Here is a 20,771-nt window from a genome sequence, read left to right as displayed (position 1 = left end):
TGGATCATGGGGGTGGATCCTTCATGAGTGGTTTACCACCATCCGCTTGGTGCTATTCTCATGATGGTGAGTTATCATGAGATCTGGTTGTTTAAAAGTGTGTAGCACTCCTGCCCCCTACTCTTGCTCCTGCTCCCACCATATCTGCCTTCTGCCATAAGCAAAAGCTCCCTGAGGCCTCCCCAAAAGCAGATGCTGCCATGCTTCCTGTAAAGTCTGAGAACCATGAGCCAATTAAGCCTCTTTTCTTACAAATTACCCAGGCTCAGGTATTTCTTTACAGCAGTGTAAGAATGGACTAATACAATTAGTCTAGCTAAAGGTTTGTCAGTTTTGTTTCTTTTCAACAAACCAATTTTTTTTTCATTGATTTTTTGGGCTTTCTTTAAGCCTCAATTTCATTTATTTCTGTTCTGATCTTTATTATTTATTTCTTCTACTAATTTTGGGTTTGTTCTTGCTTTCCTAGTTCCTTGAGGTACATCATTAGGTCATTTATTTGAAGGCTTTTGACTTTTTTTTTATACAGGTGTTTATTGCTATAAACTTTTTAGTACTGCTTTTGCTATGTCCCATAGATTTTCATATATTGTATACCCACTTCCATTTGTTTAAAAAAATTAAGTTTCTTTCTTTTTTTTTTTTTTTTTTTTTTTGAGACAGAGTCTTACTCTATTGCCCAGGATGGAGTGCAATGGCATGATCTTGGCTCGCTGCAACCTCTGCCTCCCAGGTCCAAGCAATTCTCCTGCCTCAGCCTCCTGAGTAGCTGGGATTACAGGCATGTGCCACCACACCTGGCTAATTTTTGTATTTTTAGTAGAGACAACGTTTCACCATGTTGGCCAGGCTGGTCTTGAACTCCTGACCTCGTGATCTGCCCACCTTGGTCTCCCAAAGTGCTGGGAAATTACAGGCATGAGCCACCATGCCTGGCCTAAAACTTCTTTCTTAATTTCTTTATTGACCTGTTGGCTGTTCAGGAGAATGTTTAATTTCCATGGAAATTAATTTTGTAAAGTTTCTGAGGTTCCTCTGATACTGATTTCTTGTTTTATTCCATAGTGGTTAGAAAAGATACTTAATATGGTTTTTACCTTCTTTTGAATTTGTTCAGACTTGTTTTGTGGCTTAAGATATGGTCTGTTCTTGAAAATGTTTTATGTGATGTTGAAAAGTATGTGTATTCTGCAGCACCTGGGTGAAATGTTCAGTATGTGTCAGATAGGCCTTATTAGGTGTTTTCTGTCTAGATGATCTGTTCATTCCTGAGAATGGAGCCTTAAAGTCCTCTACTATTATTATTTTTAGAGACAGGGTTTCACTCTGTTGCCCAGGCTGGAGTGCAGTGGTGTGGTAGCTCACAGTAACCGTGAACTCCAGTGGTAGCTCATTGTAACCATGAACTCCTGGGCTCAAGTGATCCTCCCACCTTATCCTACAGGTGCACACCACCATGCCCAGCTAACTTTTACAATTTTTTTTGTGGAGATGGGGTCTTCTTATGTTGACCAGGCTGGTCATGAACTCCTGGCTTCAGGTGATCCTCTACTTCAGCCTCCCAAAGCACTGAGATTATAGGCATAAGCCACTGTGCCCAGCCCCCTACTATTATTGCATTACAGTATATCCTTCCTTTAGCTGTATTAATGTTTGCTTTATATACTTGAAAATTCTGTTGTTGGGTGCATACATATTTTTAAAGGTTATATCCTCTGGCTGAATTGACCTATTCATCGTTATATAGTGACTTTTTTGGGTCTCTTTTCACATTCCTTGATTTGTATTCTACTTTATCTGATGTAAATACAGCTACTCTTGTTCTTTTTTTGGCTTTCAGTTGCATGGAATATCTTTTTCCACCCATTCACTTTTAATCTACATATGTCTTTATAGGTGAAGTGGGTTTCCTGTAGTTAGCCCTTGTTTCTCTTTCCATTCACTCTATAAGAGGCACCATCATTGGGCTGGGCATGGCAGCTCACCCCTCTAATCCTGGCATGTTGGGAGGTTGCAGTGGGAGGATTACTTGAGCCCAGGAGTTCAAGAGCAGCCTGGACAACATAGGGAGACCCTGGCTCCAACAAAATATTTTTAAAAATTGGCCAGGAACAGTGGCTCATGCCTGTAATCTCAGCACTTTGGGTGGCCGAGGCGGGCAGATCACTTGAGCTCAGGAGTTTGAGACCAGCCTGGGCAATACAGCGAGACTCTGTCTCTACAAATAATAATTAAAAAAAAAATTAGTTGGGTATGGTGGTGCACGCTTGTAGTCCCAGCTACTCAAGAGGCTGAGGTGGGAGGATTGCTTGAGTCCGGGAGGTGGAGGTTGCAGTAAGCCAGGACTGCACCACTGCACTCCAGCCTGGGTAACAGAGTGAGATCCTGCCTAAAAAAAAAGAGGCACTATTTTTTTTTTTCTTTTTTATTATTACTTTAAGTTCTAGGGTACATGTGCATAACGTGCAGGTTTGTTACATATGTATACTTGTGCCATGTTGCTGTGCTGCACCCATCAACTCGTCAGCACCCATCAACTCGTCATTTACATCAGGTATAACTCCCAATGCCATCCTTCCCCCCTCCCCCCTCCCCATGATAGGCCCCGGTGTGTGATGTTCCCCTTCCCAAGTCCAAGTGATCTCATTGTTCAGTTCCCACCTATGAGTGAGAACATGCGGTGTTTGGTTTTGAGGCACTATTTTTTTTAAAACAGGCAAATAAAGAGGCACAAAAGGACAATAAGGAGGGATGATAAGAAAGTACCTCTGAGGCCTGGGTGAGTGGGGATCCTGTCACAGCCCCTACGCTTCAGGGAGACTAAGGCTTTGGAATGCCTCCCTCAAGGTTCCTTCTAAATGCTCTAGCGCCTGGTAGAGGTGCACCCTGAGCCTGGACCTGGTCCCATGTGGGAGCTAGTTGCCAGAAGTGCCTCCCTTGAAATTTTCTAAGTCTCACTTTTGTGCTTGTGACAGTGCCATGTAACCAACCCTCTACATCGTGTTTGGTGTGTACCAAATGTCCTGAGGAGCTTGGGACTTGCGCCTATGAAATCAAACCTGGGTCTTAAGAGAATGGGTCATTCCCGTTGGCTGGGGCAATAGTGCTTTCATAAGATAGTACAAGATTGGGTTGCCAGAATGGTGCTGACATATTTTTAGGTGACTCTCATATTCATTTAGGTGACTCACAAGTTCAGGGTTGTGGCTACCAAAGGTCACCACTGGTCCTCGGGACTGAGTTGTGTGTGTAGGCCTATGCAGTGGGTCTCCCTGGTCTGCGAGGGTAGTGGCAGCTGTTATTTACCCTGTCTGCCTCCAGCCACTGACATCAGGAAGGTTACCCTTCCCACTTCTGCAGGCCATGCCTATCTCCTCTGAGGCCTTTTAAGACTGTTGGTCCACAATGCCAGTGGGCAATTCCATTCAATGTCCTCTCATTTCCAATTGATAGTTACACTGTGCTTTCCAGATTAGGCGTTAAGCCATACTGATGGAGGAATAGACATTCTTTGCACAAATGGAACCGCTCTTCTTGCTCCAACCACGGAGCAAGGATAGGCTCTTGCCTATCCTTCCAGGGTGCAGCCAACATTGAAAGAGATCACAGTATAGGAATGCAGTAACTGCAGCCTAAAATGTTCAAAAGACTGCATGGTTGGAAAGCAATATTTAGTCCAAATGGTAAATAGGACCAAAAATTGGATTGTTATTTATTTTCCTGTACACTCTGGGTAGGATTTGCTTGCTTTTCGGTAATCGCCAGTGAAGTATGGTAACAACCTTTGAGAGATCATTGGAAACCAGTATTCACAGTAGCACAACGAATGCTGCATCATAAAGGAGGAAGCAGCATTAAACAAATGACATTAGGGAGCCGCTGAGGCAAGATCTATACAGCTCAACACGAAACAGTTTCTGAAGTCATGACATTGTAAATCCTAACAGCATCGTTACTCTTTTATCACAGAGGGAGATATGAAATTAGCCAGGAATAGCACATCTGACAAAAAGAACACAGACTATTTCCTAGTCCCAAAGACTAGGGAACAGTCTAGAAAGAATTAAGAATCTTTGTTTGAACTGGTTGGACAATAAATATGCACCAGTTTTTTTGAGACAGGGTCACCCAGGCTGGAATGCAGTGGCACAATCTCAGTTCACTGCAAGCTGCACCTCTTGGGTGCACCTTAGCCTCCCAAGTAGCTGGGACTACAGGCGTGTGCCAGTACACCTGGCTAATTTTTTGTAGAGGTGAGATTTTGCCATGTTGCCCAGGCTGGTCTTGAATTCCTAGACTCAAGCAAGCCTCCTGCCTTGGCCTCCCAAAATGCTGGGATTACAGGTACAAGCTACTGGGTTTGGCTGATTGTTCTTTTCATAGGAAAAATAAACATTCTTGAGTCTGTAGTGATAGAAGGAAAAGTAAACTCATTTACCATCACTGACTCTTTATCCTTAAAAATGAAAAATAGGCCGGGCGCGGTGGCTTAAGCCTGTAATCGCAGCACTTTGGGAGGCCGAGACGGGCGGATCACGAGGTCAGGAAATCGAGACCATCCTGGCTAACACTGTGAAACCCCGTCTCTACTAAAAAAAAATACAAGGAACTAGCTGGGCAAGGTGGCGGGTGCCTGTAGTCCCAGCTACTCGGGAGGCTGAGGCAGGAGAATGGCGTAAACCCGGGAGGCGGAGCTTGCAGTGAGCTGAGATCTGGCCACTGCACTCCAGCCTGGGCGACAAAGCGAGACTCCGTCTCAAAAAAAAAAAAAAAAAAAAAAAAAAAAGAAAAATAAAGTATGTTTAACATCGAGATCTGGTGGGCAACATTTTAACCAAGCAATCTAACTAACTTAGCATTACTAGTAGTGGAATAACTTGATATTGTGTCTCCTCGTGTTACAACGTAAAGTACACAACATGAGCCATGAAATATCCCTGCCAAAACCTGAATCGCATCTAGTCTTTAGGTCTAATTTTCAGGAAATGTGGGGACTGGGGTGGGGTAGAAGAACAACGTACTGATAGTATAAGCAAGCAAACATACCAGTCAAGAATGTGGGACATTCTACAGAACACTGGTTTGATTTTTTTTTCTCATAAAGTTACTATTATGTGAAATAAGAGGTGAGGTTCTAGAAAAAGAGACAAGCAAACACTGTGGATGAACCATGATGAAATTCTGGTTAAATAACAATTATAATTTGGGGACAAGTAGAAAAATTTGATTATGGGCTGAATATTAGATGATATTGGGGAATTACTGTTATTTTTCCTTGGTGTGATAATGATACTGTGGCTATGTAGAAAGAAACCTTTAAGAAAATTTACACTGAAGAATTTAGGGGTGAAATGTCCTGTCCACAGCTTACCTTTAAATGGTTTAGCAAAGCAAAACTGTATCTATATAGACACACAGAAACCAAACACATACACACAAGGCAAAATCTTTAAAATGACTGAATCTAAATGGTATGTACAGATACCGTATCATCGTGCTATTCTTTCAACTTTTTTTTTTTGAGACAGAGCCTTGCTCTGTCGCCCAGGCTGGAGTGGAGTGGTGCAATCTTGACTCCCTGCAACTTCCACCTCCAGGGTTCAAGTGATTCTCGTGTCTCAGCTTCCTGGGTAGCTGGGATTACAGGCATGCACCACCATGCCTGGCTAATTTTTGTATTTTTAGTAGAGACAGGATTTCACCATGTTGGCCAGGTTGGTCTTGAACTACTGACCTTAGGTAATTTGCCCACCTCGGTCTCCCAAAGTGTTGGGATTACAGGCATGAGACCACGTCTGGCCGCTTTCAACTTTTCTGTTTGCAAATTTTCAAAATAAAAAATTGGAGAGAGGGGAAGACACAGTAGGGTAAGAAGGTAAAAATATAGGGGGAATATTTGGTATAAGACTTCAAAGATGGGTGTAATAGATCAATAGTCTAAATGGAAAGATTAGCACTTAGATGGTGTGTATCATTTTCTGAGACTAGAGGAGTACAGGTAGTCATGTGGGTAGGTATGGGTGTGGGAATTTGAGAAAATATCAAGTGATCTCAATATTCTTCAAGAGACAGGAGGCAAGGAGAGTAGCAGTTGCTTTGTGGCATGAAGAAAGTTGTTTTGGAATGGTTGCTGTGGGGAATGGCAAAGGAAGCTGACCAGGGATATGTGAAAGATTTCACAGGGTGCACCAGAGCTGCTGCTAAGACTTGATTGTCTGAAAATTGCTTCTCATTTTTGTTCCTATTAGCATCCCAAGCTTATCGCCTATCATAGAACCCACCAGATTCTAATTGCCTGATTACGCCAATAGATCATGAGTTTGAGGGAAGGAGCTTGATTTTTATCTTCAGTTTCCAGCACTAAGCACAGCCCTTGGCATGTAGAGTAGGCATTCAGTGTATACATTTTAAATAAAATAGCAACAGTTTCACACATAACTTGTAAATAGTTTTTTTTTTGTTTTTTTTTTTAACGTTTCTTCTTACCCTCAGCTCACTGATGGGTTAGCTGCTTTTCTTCCATGCTCCCATAGCAACATAAATGTTTGTCATTACAAACCCATATCATTGCATTTTCTGCACTGTATGAAATTACCTGTTTATCTGTCTGTCTTCTCCAGTAGACTAAAATATTTTGAGATCAGTGATCTTGTAGCTTTCTATCCCAAACTTAGCACACTCACTGGCCTATAATATAAGAGGCATTTTCTGGTCTGAGCTGAACAATTAAAAAATACTAAGTTTTGGTTTGCAAAGGCTTTATTTCTGGATGTATAGGTGATTTTTAACAAATATTAATACTTTCAAAAACAATCTTAACAATATTATTAAAGTAAAATAAACAGTATAAGATAAAGTGCTCAATTACCTAATCATAGTATTCTAGATAAAACCTGGGGAAAACAATGGCTTTATATTTTAAAAGGCACAGTAGCACCCAGCATAGTCCTCTTTTTCAATTTGCTTCTCTCCAAGTGTTCAAAATGTAAGGAATGCTTTCCATACCCCTGAAGGCAAACATTTCCAAACAGATTTAAAAGTTCAGGAATTGGGTTCAGGTGACTTTTTATTAAAACAATTCAGGTGACCAAGCACTTTGAGTATCACACACTGAAGGTGGGCCTTTTTCTGAAAATGGAAGGCAACATTCTAAATAAGAATCAGGTCCAAGAATAGGGTGCAGCTGAGGTGCTGCTAAGACTTGAATGTCTGGACATTTGGAAATCCAGCCTGAACTTTTACAGTTATATTTAGGAGTTTTCTCTTTCATAACAACTGCTGTAAGCATATTCTTTAATTTCTTCTTAATTAAACCTTTATTGGTTCCTTGTCTAATATGTTTCAGTTTCTTTCTTGGTAACTCTTGATCAGGGAAATGATGGGCAGCAAGGCATTTCCCTAGACCTATGACTTGGAATCCAAGCGTATCTGAAGGAAATATTTTTTGTGTGGTAGGAGGGACCCATTCATCACTATCGGTTTCATGGCACTCAGCGAAAGGAGAGGGATTGAAAACTTCTGGTTGTGAAATACCAGATACAATAGGGCTTCTGATTTTCTGGCTAGGTGTTTTTATATTTTTTGGACAGCTTGGGCTGGCTTGCTGTTTGTCATTTTCCAGGAAAATCCTTATTTTTTCATAGTTAGCATCAAGATCTGAATAAAATACAGGTTTTTTAAAAGCTCTGTTTATCCCATGAATTCTTGTTTGGTGGAATCTTGAAATTGGAGTTGACTGTGAACACGGAACAAAGTCTTGACTATTTTCAACATTATATTCTGAATCTGATTGAAATTGAGGTGTTGGAGAGCATGTTCTTGAACGCCTAGAGTCAGAAATGCTTTGCAAGGATAATTTTTGTGAAGGCTGGATGAAGTCTTCAGAAAGTGATCTCAGTGAAAAATCAGACTCTGAAGGATGACTTTCTGCCAAAGACGTTCCCCGTTGTAACAAAATTTCCTGTGATTTTTTGGTCATCTCTGTTGCAATGTCCATTTCTTTAGCAATATCATCAAAGAGATCAGCAGAGGCATCATAGCTACCATCATAACCAATAGAATAGCTCTGCGTTAAGTTGTTATTGATATGTCCCCAAGGCATTTCTTTCAATGTATTTGTACTTCTATTTGGACTATTGCAAAGAGTTTCTAAAGGATATGTAAGTTTCCTGCAAATTGTAAAACTGTCATCTTGGTTCTTGGACCACCTATAATATTGTTTATTTTCTAATTTGCAAAGATCAGAGACATCATTATACTTCCTAGAACATAGAGTTGTCAACTTTTCATTCATTTCTGAAAGTGATTTTTCTCCACATCCATTCAAATATTTGTTATTTGGACTAAAATGGTCACTCTCTGAAGTACTGGGCCTAAATAGAATTTCATCCCTGGGTGGTGAGATTCTGATAGTCTTCTTAAGAGTAACTATTGTTTCTGAATCTTTTGAAGATGAAAACAGAGCTGACAGGTAAGGATTTGGTAGAAAATACTCTGACACACCTCTTCCATTATGATTTACAGAGACAGCCTCTACTTTGTTATCTAGTTGTGACTCTTTTTCAACACTAGGACTTAGGTTTACTTTACAGTTGAAAAGGAAGTCATCTTTGCTACAGTTTGCTTTGACTATTGCTTGTGATGATCTTAAAGCTATAGGTGGTATATGCAGGGCTCCAGTAGTTCTCTGGGGAGTCACAGATAACCTGCTGTGGTCTGCATGAAATGTATCAATGTCATTATCTACATGATGCTTCCTACTACTGACATCTGCCTGGGTTATAGCAATCTCACTTTCAAGAACTGCCAGAAACTTGTTCAAGCTTTCAGAGAATGGTAGATCATCCCAAATTTGAGGGTCGCCATCCTGGGAATTGCTGGCTGTCTCTTCAAGTCTGACTAACGAAGGTGGACAACATGTAGACCTCTTTTGAAGGCTAGTGGGGGTATCTATACCATGATGCTGGAAACATGGTGGCTCATGCTGGGACCTATTTTTAATTTCCACTGCACTGTGGAAGGATTTTGTATTACTTGACTCAAGGGGCTCTCGCATTTCCAAAGAGAATAAATTAGAGTCATTAACTCCAATTTCATGATGATTGCTGTGAACTGCACTCAGCTCCTTAGCTTGTAAGCCAAGTTCTTTACCCAACTTTTCTGCTGTACGCTTTTTATCCATATATGAAACAAGGCTCCATGAATCCTGAATGGGATCATGGCAGCTACTGGAACCAGTGGCCTCTGCAATGGAGATGGAATTTCTGTTCTGCTGAAGAGTACCAAAGGCCTTACTTTGTTCTGAAGCTGAAAAATCATCATTATCTGTTAGCTTTGAAACAATGGAAGTGAACTCAAGTGATGGCTGCCAGAATTTTGAAAAAGTATCCTTGCTGCAGGACTTGAAAAAATAAGAAGTGCTGTCAGAAGTACATATGCTGCTGAGATCACTATTTGAGTGATCTAAAGAAAGTAAGTGATTGTTGGGTGCGTGAGAGTCACATTGAAGTTTCCTGAAATTAAAAGTCTGCAAAAGTTGACAGAAGTAGTCAATGACAGTAAAGCCTGCAATACCTGGGTCCGGTAGAACAATCTGGCAAGCCACTAGTGCTCTGGCTTTTCTTTTGTGGTCAGAGCATTGCTGTAAGAAGTTACTGGCATCTGCACCTTGTCCAGAGTGGCTTTCAAAATTCTGTGAAAGAAGTAAAGAAATTTAAGTAAGAATAAAATTGTCTTCCTTTTACTTAAAACATGAAACAGAGATTTAGCTAGGCACAGTGGCTCATGCCTGTAATCCCAGCGCTTTGAGAGGCGGAGGCAGGCAGATCACTTGAGCCTTAGGAATTTGAGACCAGATTGGGCAACATGGTAAAACCCCATCTCTACAAAAAAATACCCCGACAAAAATTAGCTGGGCATGGTGGTGTATGCCATGCTACTCAGGAGGCGGAGGTGGGAGGATCTCCAGAGCCTAGGGAGGTCAAGGCTGCAGTGAGCCATGATCTTGCTACTGCACTCCACCTTGGGTGACAGAGTGCGACTCTGTCTCAAAAATAAAATAAATAAACAGATTTAAAAGGTTAAAACAGACACAACTATTACCCCCACCCCCCAATTCCAATTTCGATTCTGTTAGAGTTATAGGCAAAGTAGCATATGTAAGAGAATATAAACCTTAGAGTAAAGAGCTTGTTTAAACTGATTTGAAGAAATCCTAGTTCCAGCATTTACTAATAGTGTTGAGACTGGACAATTTATTTAACCTCTCGGGGTCTTAGTTTTCTCATTTATAAAATAAAAATAAAAATGCAGAGTACTGTTTAGTAATAAAATGGAAAACCGCACAGTGCCTAGAAAATAGTAGTGGCTCAATAAATGGCAACTATCATAGCTCTCATTAAATAAGGAGAGGAAGCGGAGAGGAGGGGAAAAAAGGGGAGGGGGAAAAAGAAGAGAGGAGAGAAAAGGATTGTCTATGATTTTAACAAAGTAAAGCTCTGTAGCTGCTGATTCTACTTTCCCTTTGGATTTTTCTCACTCTTCTGTTGTGGAGTGCTCTATTTCCTCTTTTAAAACCCTGATTTCAGTGTGGAAAAAAATGTCTCTTTGTTCCCTTTAGCATAGATGAGACAGAAAACTATTACTCCTTCAAAGTCAATACATTTTTTAACTTCTTCTACAGTCACTTTTATAATTATTTAAGACCATATTTCTTAATCTAGTTTTAGTATTCTTATCAATACTCAGATACTTTGCCTTCAGTGTTCCATTATTCTCTTTTTATAGATGACAGAATTAAAAAGCTAGAGAATTGATGGAAGTTTTACTATATAATTTGAACAAAATCTGGAGGGCAAAATAAATACTAACAACCAAAAACAAATATCTAACATTTCTAAATATATAATAAATTTATATTTTTAAGCTCTGAAAGCATTTGAAGTAGGCTCCCCTGACTTTTGAAAGAGGAAGTTGTTACACATGGTGTTTTAACAGACCACCTATAGGCTATTTTTAAGTAGTTTAAAGTGTTTCCACAGGCCTTCACATTTATAGAACTCCTAACAACTATTTAGAAAATTCACATAATTCATTATAATGGAAATGTTAACAGATTATTAAAAAGAAAGTTAGTCTCAATTACCGTCACTCCAAAAATAAAGCTTTGTCCAACAAAGCAAGTTTCAACTGCTTTAGTTAATAGATTCTGAGTTGTATCATTGTCGAGTGTTTCTGGAATTTTATTAGGATCCTGAATGTACCTTGATTGGGGGAAAAAAAAAAACGTGAAAAAATAAACTTTGAAATTTTAACTTGCCATAAAGTCAGAGACACAATTAATTTGAAAATGCAGCATGAATCTTTTATAGAGGAAAAAAAAGTGACTTTAAGAGCCAGGCAGTTTGTTCTCTCTAGTTTCTCACAGCACAGAAAAACCAACAAAACCAATTGATCAAGTGTGAGTAAAGTAGTTACCTGACTAACCATCAGGCCCGGCAATAATTATAGGGAAAAATAAAAGTGGCAGTGCAAATAGTGGTGGGATCTCTTGTCCTTCACTTCAAAGCAGGAAAAAGTCTTCCCTTTTCTCTGATAATCCTGTTTGTGGTCCCTTTATTGTCTCAAGCACAAAAACATGGACATAGATTTCTTGTAAGTGATTAGGGGAGGAGGGCAGAAGATTGAAGGAGAAGAAAAGCTTTAATTGTTTATCCTTATATTCTCAGGACAATGTCATAAAAGGTCAAACTATGCAAATAAAGTTGCAATACAGATAAAAAAATAACAAAACTTCAATTTCTGATATGCAAATATTCCCTCAAATAGATTCTCCTGCCTTAGGGGGAACTTAACTGTTTGAATGCTAACCTCAATTTGGATAATTCTTCAATTTGAAATTGTTACTTTCTTAGCCTCTATTTCTGTAACTTGGATTAGAGATTTATAATTTAATACTCTAATTACAGATTAATTACCCTAAATAAAAGGAGACTGTTTTAACATCATCATAATATGTATTCAGGAAATAAACATCTTTCTTACTTGCTTGTCCTTTAAAGGAATTGACAATCTGGGGTTGAATGACCATCTTTTTACGAAAATGCATATTGCCTTATAAACTTGTATCTTCAAATTCTAAGGGCAGTCAGGAAAAAAGGATGTTTTAAGTATTCTTACCTGTGCAAACCAGTGGCAGTAAGACCAAAAAATGTATCTAAGCAACTTCCAAATACAGTAATAACAAATAATTTGTTTGATTCTGCAACTTTTAAGGAAAGTTTGTATCTGTAATTGGCATTTCCAGATTCACCAGTACAGCCACATTTCGGACAATTAGACCTAGAAAAGTGGTGGAAAAAAGTGTGGAGATGTTCATTAAATGTTTTTCATATGATGAAAACTCCAGAAGAGTAAAAATTTAAAATAACATTTTGTGTATAAACGCTCCTACACAACTCAAATTCTTCTTAAACTCTTTCAGATCAACTTCTTTTAACTTTCTCTATTCAGAATAGTCAGCTTTACTGATTTAAATTAAATAGCCCCAAGTTGATAGAAATACACACCAAATTGATAGAAAACTAAAGGAGAACTGTACGTGAAAGAGAGGACAAAAAGGCCGGGCGCGGTGGCTCATGCCTGTAATTCCAGCACTTTGGGAGGCCGAGGTGGGTGGATCATGAGGTCAGGAGATTTAGACCATCCTGGCTAACACGGTAAAACCCCGTCTCTACTAAAAATACAAAAAAATTAGCCAGGAGTGGTGGTGGGCGCCTGTAATCCCAGCTACTCAGGAGGCTGAGGCAGAAGAATGATGTGAACCCGGGAGGCGGATCTTGCAGTGAGCCAAGATCGCACCACTGCACTCCAGCCTGGGGGACAGAGTTACACTCCACCTCAAAAAAAAAAAACCAAAAAAAAAAACCAAAAAAAAAAAACCAACAAAAAAAGAGAGAGGACAAACAATAAATAATCTCAAAATATTTAATACCTATTTATACACAAAGCACTTAATTGCGTTTTTCTCACCATAATGAAAATTACTTTCTTTAATTCATTAGAATATGTTGATAACTTACCAGATTATAAAACTGGATATGAAAACCATGCAATTTAACTTGTTTTTTTAAGACAGTATGTAATGGTGGCTAAAGGCTTTCTAGTAGAAAAAGTATACATCTACATGGCAGTGTAACTCTATTGCCATGTACTCATTGTCTGACAGTTACTAAATTCTTGAGTTCCTCATCTATAAAGTCCAGGGCTGAAGAAGGATTAAAATAGACAAATAAAGGGTCTAGTGCAAATACTGTGAAATTAGTGTTAGTCTGCTTTGCCCTCATAATTATATTAAGTATTGTGATAATTACTGTCACTTGTACTGTTTCCTTCTTGTCTAGTTTGCAATGTATTATAACTCTGATTTCTATCTTTCATGTTAATTTCCACCCCCTCAGTTATGTTAACTTTATTTAATAGACAGAATAGTCTAAAAATTTTTTTGAAATACAACAAGCACCTAAAAACATTTTCTGGTAATGGCTAATACTAGAATTTTGTTTTTTCTTCAGGTTGCTAAAGATCTTAAAAAAGAGTGGCAAAAGGCAAACAGAAAGCAAGGTGAAAGATGGTTGTATAAATTTGGTTGTTGCCAGATAGCCACTAGGGGGAGTCTAAAATCTGTAGCTCTCAAAGTGACTCACCTTTATTAGATCTGTGCTATGATTCTTCTGCCACACTGAGGATGGATCTATACCAACCCATTCATATAATCCTACACAAATCTGCTGGAGTTTGTGCTGTAGGTTAGCCATAGAATGAATTAAAGGTAATTGACTCACTAGGGGATAAAACTCCATTAGTACCAAACTCTAGTGAAATGAACTGTTTAAAATATTTACTGGAATTTCTTTAAAGGCTATGCAATAATAACACATACATGTCTAATGTAAAATTCCTAGCAAAACTTAGACTAATTAATGTGCATTAGCATTAAGTTTACAAATGTTTTCAACACACATTATTTCATTTTTATAGGTAAAATTCACAAATGGAGAAATTAGTTTGAATTTTTATCTGAGATGACAAAGTTGGTAAATATATGACCCAAACCCAAGGCTGTGAACTCGTATCATGAAGTTCTGATATTATGATATGATAACAGTGGGACCAAATGGTCAAAATAAAGAATTGCTTGCAATGACAATATCGATAATAGCCTCAAAAAACTATGTCTATTAGTGTTAATGCATTTACATATTAAACTATATATGTTTTTATAAAGTACATATGTATAATGAAGATATTTATTTATATAGCTTTCTTTAATCCTTTTAGGAACGATGCTGGATTGAAATAAATGTTAGTGTAATGTAATATAGATTAGAGCTTCTCAAACATTAATATGTATACAAATCATCCAGAGATCTTGTTAAAATGAAGATTCTGATTCAGGAAGTCTGGGATGAGGCCCAAGATCCTGCATTTTTAATAAGCTCCCAGGTGATGCTGATGCAGATGTACCTTAGGCCATACTTCGAGAAACAAGGACATAGACAATATATTCACATCACTGTCCCCTAATTTAACTTCTAGAGGCACCCATATTTCTAAAATGTCATTTGATACAGAATAGCAGTTTTCAGACTTTTTGATTTTGCACTCCTTTATACTCTTAAAAAATTATTGAGAATATCAAAGAGCTTTTGTTTATGTGAATAATATCTATCTTTTTTTATTCGAAAATATTTACTTGGGCCAGGTGTGATGGCTCACACCTGTAATCCCAGCACTTTGGGAGGCTGTGGCGGGCAGACCACTCAAGCTCAGGACCTCGAGTCCAGTCTGGGAAACATGGCAAAACTGCATCTCTACAAAAAATACAAAAATTAATGAGCGTGGTGGCATGCGCCTGTAGCCCCAGCTGCTTGGGAAGCTGGGGTGGGAGGATTGCTTGAGCTCAGGAGGCAGAGGTTGTGGTGAGCTGAGATTGTGCCACTGAACTCTAGTCTGGAGGTGACGGAGTCAGACCTTGTCTCAAAAAAATAAAATAAAATAAAATAATTTACTTGCCAAAGATTGAATATATTCAAGGTATACGACATGATGATTTGAAATGTGTATACACTGTATGATTACCATAGTCAATGTTTTTTTTTTTTGAGACAGAGTCTTGCTATTGGTCAGGCTGGAGTGCAGTGGTGCGATCTCGGCTCACTGCAGCCTCTGCCTCTTGGGTTCAAGTGATTCTCCTGCCTCCGCCTCCTGAGTAGCTCAGACTACAGGCGCCCGCCACCACACCCAGCTAATTTTTTTGTATTTTTAGTAGAGAGAGGGTTTCACTGTGTTAGCCAGGATGGTCTCACTCTCCTGACCTCATGATCCGCCTGCCTCAGCCTCCCAAAGTGCTGGGATTACAGGCGTGAGCCACCGCCCCCGGCTACTATAGTCAAATTATTTAACACATCATGCATTACCACTCATGCTGTATATTAGATCCACAGAACTTGTTCATCTTGTATCTGTCTATATTTCTTTTTTGGTTTGTTTTGAGATAGGGTCTCACTCTGCTGCCCAGGCTGGAGTGCAGTGGTACTATCATAGCTTACTGTAACCTCAAACTCCTGGGCTCAAGAGATCCTCTTGCCTCAGCCTTCTGAGTAGCTGGGACCACAGGCACATGCCACCATGTGTGGCTTATTTAAAATTTTTTTTAGAGATGGGGGGGTCTCACTGTGTTGCCCAGACTACTCTTGAACTCCTAGGCTTAAGTGATTCTCTTGTCTCAGCCTCCCAGAGGTTGGGATTACAGGCGTGAGCCATCACACCTGGCCTCTATCTATATTTCTCATGAAATGAGAAATTAAATGAAAGTGAGAAATTAAAACTGAGAAATCAAAAAAATATTAATTCATTAAAAACAGACCCATTACATGGTTAACACAAAAAACATACTTTCACGAAAAAGTTACGTTTTTCAAATTTTAAAAATTAGTAAGAAGAGACCAGCATTGTTTCACATTTTACAAATCTCTTTAATGTCTGGTTTCATAAAAAGACAGCTGGATTCTCATATCTGCTTCTCTGCTCAATCTGTTGTGATAGTACATGTTATGTAGCCTCTGGGAAACTCCATTATGCACTCATGAGAGTGAAAAGGCAAATAATGCCTTAGAATTATGAAAACAGATTTGAGTGCAAGGAGCCTCTGAAAGGATCTATCTGAAATAATGGCTGTAATTTGCTATCTTTTTTGTTTCATCCCAGTTAAAACACCGAGTTTCATTTGTTTATTTTTTATTTTTATTCATTTTTTTTTGAGACAGGGTCTTGCTTTGTTGCCCAGGCTGGAGTGCAATGGTATGATCTCAGCTCATTGCAGCCTTGACCCCTCAGGCTCAAGTGATCCTCCCACCTCAGAATCCCGAGCAGCTGGGACTACAGGCACATGCCATGATGCCTGGCTAATTTTGTTTATTTTTGGTAGAGGATAGGTCTCACTATGTTGACTAGGCTGGTCTCAAAATCCTGGACTCAAGCCTATCTTGGCCTCCCAAAGTGTTGGGATTACAGGTGTGAGACACTGAGCCCAGCCTAATTTTAATTTTTTTTTTTTTTTAAGAGATGGGGTCTCACTACATTGCCCAGACTGGTCTCAAACTCCTGGACTCAAGCAATCCTCCCATCTTGGCCTCCCAAATGCTGGGATTACAGGCATGGGCTATTACGCCCAGACTGATTTATTTTTCTAGTGTCCTGATATTTAGCCCAGATGTAGAAGAACTGGATTAATGTTTTCTTAGTCTTGAAAACCTTAAAAAATCAGATGAAAGCAATGGATTCACTCTCTCCCCCCAAAAAACATGTATGAACACAATATTCGACATATTTTAGGGACTGGAGGAGTCATACACACCTATAATGTATCCACAGATTCCAGTTTAAGAATATCCTGACTATATGATTATATAATATCCCTTTCCGAGTTTATAGACCCAGATTAAATATACACAAAGTAATGAGACATATTTTAAAAAACATATCTCTTAATGCTTCCACATATCACTTCCCCCACAAAATAAGAAAACTATGATCTATATGTGTGAAATTAAATTTGACTTGCTTAAGTAAATGATATAAGCTCTTTGGGTACTTGGGAATGGGAGAGGATAGGTAGTCTCTGAGCAATGAGTTCTATTTTAAGACAGGAAAAGAAAGTTATTAGTGTTAGAGACGGATTTCTAGGCTAAAAGGGATTATGGGTCCCATTAGTCACCCAGAAGGGCAATTTCTCTCTGTTTGGGCTGGATGGATAGCTTGTCTGGATAAATAAATCCCTTCTCCAGCTTATAATTTTGGGGAGAGTACAGACATACACTATTGTGTGTGTATGTGTAGTTACTGCTTCTCATGAAGGACCGAAATAACTTTGTACACTTTTTTTTATAGATGTATGTCTATGTTTGTATATTTATATAATGACACCCCCTTTTGAATGAAATTTAACTTGGAACACTAATATAAGGATGAGAATAGAGATCTTGTTGAAACTAACCTGGGGGCCTGGAGTCCTTCCTACTACTCAGCACTACGCACTATTACTCCTCTAATCCCATCTCCCTCCAGAAGCACTTCCATGGAGCCCCAAGGCTCTGCAGAATACCTATAGATTGAAAACTACTTTCAATCTACTGATCTTATCTTGGAGGTTAAGAAAAGAAAAAAGTTAATTCCATAAAGCACAAAATACTTATTATGATTACAGTCACTAAAAATTTCAGGTTCAAAGAAAATATTTAGGGAGGCCTCTCTGTTCTTCAGCATCTCTAAGATCTTCTGCAAAGGCAAGAGCATGGAACTCCTCTGTCATAAACTTGCTGTGCTACAGCAATGGGGAAATGAACATGAAGAATTCCTATTTCCTATGTTGGCGTACAACTGATTTCAAGTAAGAAAAGGGGAAAGCAAAAACAACAGTAGAAAAGATAAGTACCAGGATTTAGGTCATCATGGCGAATGGGAGGCAGGATTAGATTGCAGCTCCAACTCGGACGGACAGAGCAGCATGTAGGGGCTCGCATCATGAATTTTAGCTCCAGCACAACTGCAAGAACAAACAGGAATCCCAAGAGGACCCACAGACCCTCTGAAGGAAGTGGACTGCTCCTGCAGGACCTGGGAGACACCCCAAATACTGTGTGGTATTCGTGGCTGAGAGACCCATAGACAATTCACATCACAGGACTCTGTGCAGACAAACTCTGAGTCCCACCCTGGAGCCAGATAGACCTGCTGGATGGCTAGACCCAGAAAAGAGACAATCACTGCAGCTCGGCTCACAGGAAGCCACATCCATAGGAAAAGGGGGAGAGTATTACATCAAGGAAACATCCTGCAGGACAAAAGAATCTGAACAACAGGCTTCAGCCCTAGACCTTGCCTCTGACAGAGCCTACCCAAATGAGAAGGAACCAGAAAACCAACTCTGGTAATATGACAAAACAAGGCTCTTTAACACCTCCAAAAAAAAAATCACATTAGCTCACCAGCAATGGATCCAAACCAATAAGAAATCTGTGATTTACCTGGAAAAGAATTCAGCGAGGCACCAGAGAAACGCGAAGCCCAATGGGAGGAAATCCAAAAAACAATACAAGAATCGAAGGGAGAAACATTCAAGGAAATAGAGAGCATAAAGAAAAACAATAAAAACTTGAGGAAACATTGGACACACTTACAGAAATGCAAAATGCTCTGGAAAGTCTCAGCAATAGAATTGAACAAGCAGAAGAAAGAAATTCAGAGCTTGGGGCTGGGCGCGGTGGCTCAAGCCTGTAATCCCAGCACTTTGAGAGGCCGAGACGGGCGGATCACAAGGTCATGAGATCGAGACCATCCTGGCTAACACGGTGAAACCCCGTCTCTACTAAAAAGTACAAAAAACTAGCCGGGTGAGGTGGCGGGTGCCTGTAGTCCCAGCTACTCGGGAGGCTGAGGCAGGAGAATGGTGTAAACCCGGGAGGCGGAGCTTGCAGTGAGCTGAGATCCTGCCACTGCACTCCAGCCTGGGCGACAGAGCGAGACTCTGTCTCAAAGAAAAAAGAAAAAAAAAGAAAGAAATTCAGAGCTTGAAGACGAGGTCTTTGAATTAACCCAATCCAACAAACACAAAGACAAAGGAATAAGAAATTATGAACTAAGCCTCCAAGAAGTCTGGGATTATGTTAAACAGCCAAACCTAAGAATAATCAGTGTTCCTGAGGAAGGAGATAAATCTAAAAGTTTGGAAAACATATTTGGGTGAATAATTGAGGAAAACTTCCCTGGCTTTGCTAGCGACCTAGGCATCTAAATATAAGAAGCACAACAGCATCTGGGAAATTCATCACAAAAAGATCATCACCTAGGCACACTGTCATTAGGTTATCTAAAGTAAAGACAAAGGAAAGAATCTTTAAGAGTTGTGAGACAGAAGCACCAGGTAATCTGTAAAGGAAAACCTATCAGATTAATAGCAGATTTCTCAGCAGAAACCCTGCAAGCTAGAAGGGATTAGGGTCCTATCTTAAGCCTCCTCAAACAAAGCAATTATCAGCCAAGAATTTTGTACCCAGTGAAACTAAACATCATATGCGAAGGAAACATAACAATCTTTCTCAGACAAACAAATGCTGAGAGAATTTGCTACTACCAAGCCACCATCACAAGAACTGCTAGGCCGGGCACAGTGGCTCATGCCTGTAATCCTAGCCCTTTGGAAGGCCGAGGTGGGTGGATCATCTGAGGTCAGGAGTTTGAGACCAGCCCGGCCAACATGGCAAAACCTCATCTCTACTAAAAATATAAAAATTAGCCAGATGTTGTGGCAGGTGCCTGTAATCCCAGCTACTCGGGAGGCTGAGATAGGAGAATTGCCTGAACCCGGGGGACGGAAGGTGCAATGAGCCGAGATTGCACCACTTCACTCCAGCCCAGGTGAAAGAGCGAAACTCTGTCTCAAAAAAAAAGAAAAAAAAAAAAAAAAAAAAAAAAAGAAAAACTGTGAAAAGGAGCTCTAAATCTTGAAACAAATCCTGAAAACACATCAAAAACAGAATCTCTTTAAAGCATAAATCATGCAGGGCCTATAAAACAAAAATACAATTTAAAAAGCAAAAACAAAAAAAACCCAAGATACACAGGCAACAAATACCACGATGAATGCAATGGTACCTCAAATCTTAATACTAACATGGAATGTAAATGGCATAAATGTTCCACTTAAAAGATAAAGAATAGCAGAATGGATAAGAACTCACCAACCAACTATCTGCTGCCTTCAGAAGACTCACCTAACACATAAGGACTCACATAAACTTCAAGTAAAGGAGTGGAAAAAGGCAGTTCATGCAAATGGACACCAAAAGCAAGCAGGGGTAGCTATTTTTATATCACACAAAAACAAACTTTAAAGCAACAGCAGTTAAAAGAGACAAAGGACATTATATAATGATAAAAGGCATTGTCCAACAGAAAAATATCACAATCCTAAACATTTATGCACCTAACACTGGAGCTCCCAAATTTATAAAACAATTACTAATAGACTTAAGAAATGAGATAGACAGCAACACAATAATAGTGGAGGACTTTAATACTACACTGATAGCACTAGACAGGTCATCAAGATAGAAAGTCAACAAAGAAAAAATGGATTTAAACTATGCCTTGGAACAAATGAACTTAACAGATATATACAGAACATTTCATCCAACAACTGCAGATTACACATT

General features: G+C 39.4%; 1 protein-coding gene across 2 annotated transcripts in view; it reads right to left on the bottom strand.

Annotated features, from left to right (window-relative positions):
* Nucleotides 1-6,741: 6,741 nt before the first annotated feature.
* DDIAS (DNA damage induced apoptosis suppressor) overlaps nucleotides 6,742-20,771 on the bottom strand; it is a 33,367-nt gene continuing 19,337 nt past the window's right edge. For both annotated transcript variants that reach the window (XM_073019835.1, XM_038005419.2), the window contains 3 exons: nucleotides 12,178-12,339; nucleotides 11,144-11,261; nucleotides 6,742-9,691 (listed from right to left, as the gene is read on the bottom strand). In XM_073019835.1, the coding sequence (XP_072875936.1) occupies nucleotides 7,070-9,691; nucleotides 11,144-11,261; nucleotides 12,178-12,339 (2,902 nt within the window). In that variant the 3' untranslated portion in view covers nucleotides 6,742-7,069. The remainder of the gene's footprint in view (nucleotides 9,692-11,143; nucleotides 11,262-12,177; nucleotides 12,340-20,771) is intronic.

This window comes from Chlorocebus sabaeus, chromosome 1 (assembly GCF_047675955.1).
Source record: "Chlorocebus sabaeus isolate Y175 chromosome 1, mChlSab1.0.hap1, whole genome shotgun sequence".
Classification (NCBI taxonomy): domain Eukaryota; kingdom Metazoa; phylum Chordata; class Mammalia; order Primates; family Cercopithecidae; genus Chlorocebus; species Chlorocebus sabaeus.
This window is presented reverse-complemented; position numbering and strand designations above follow the sequence as displayed.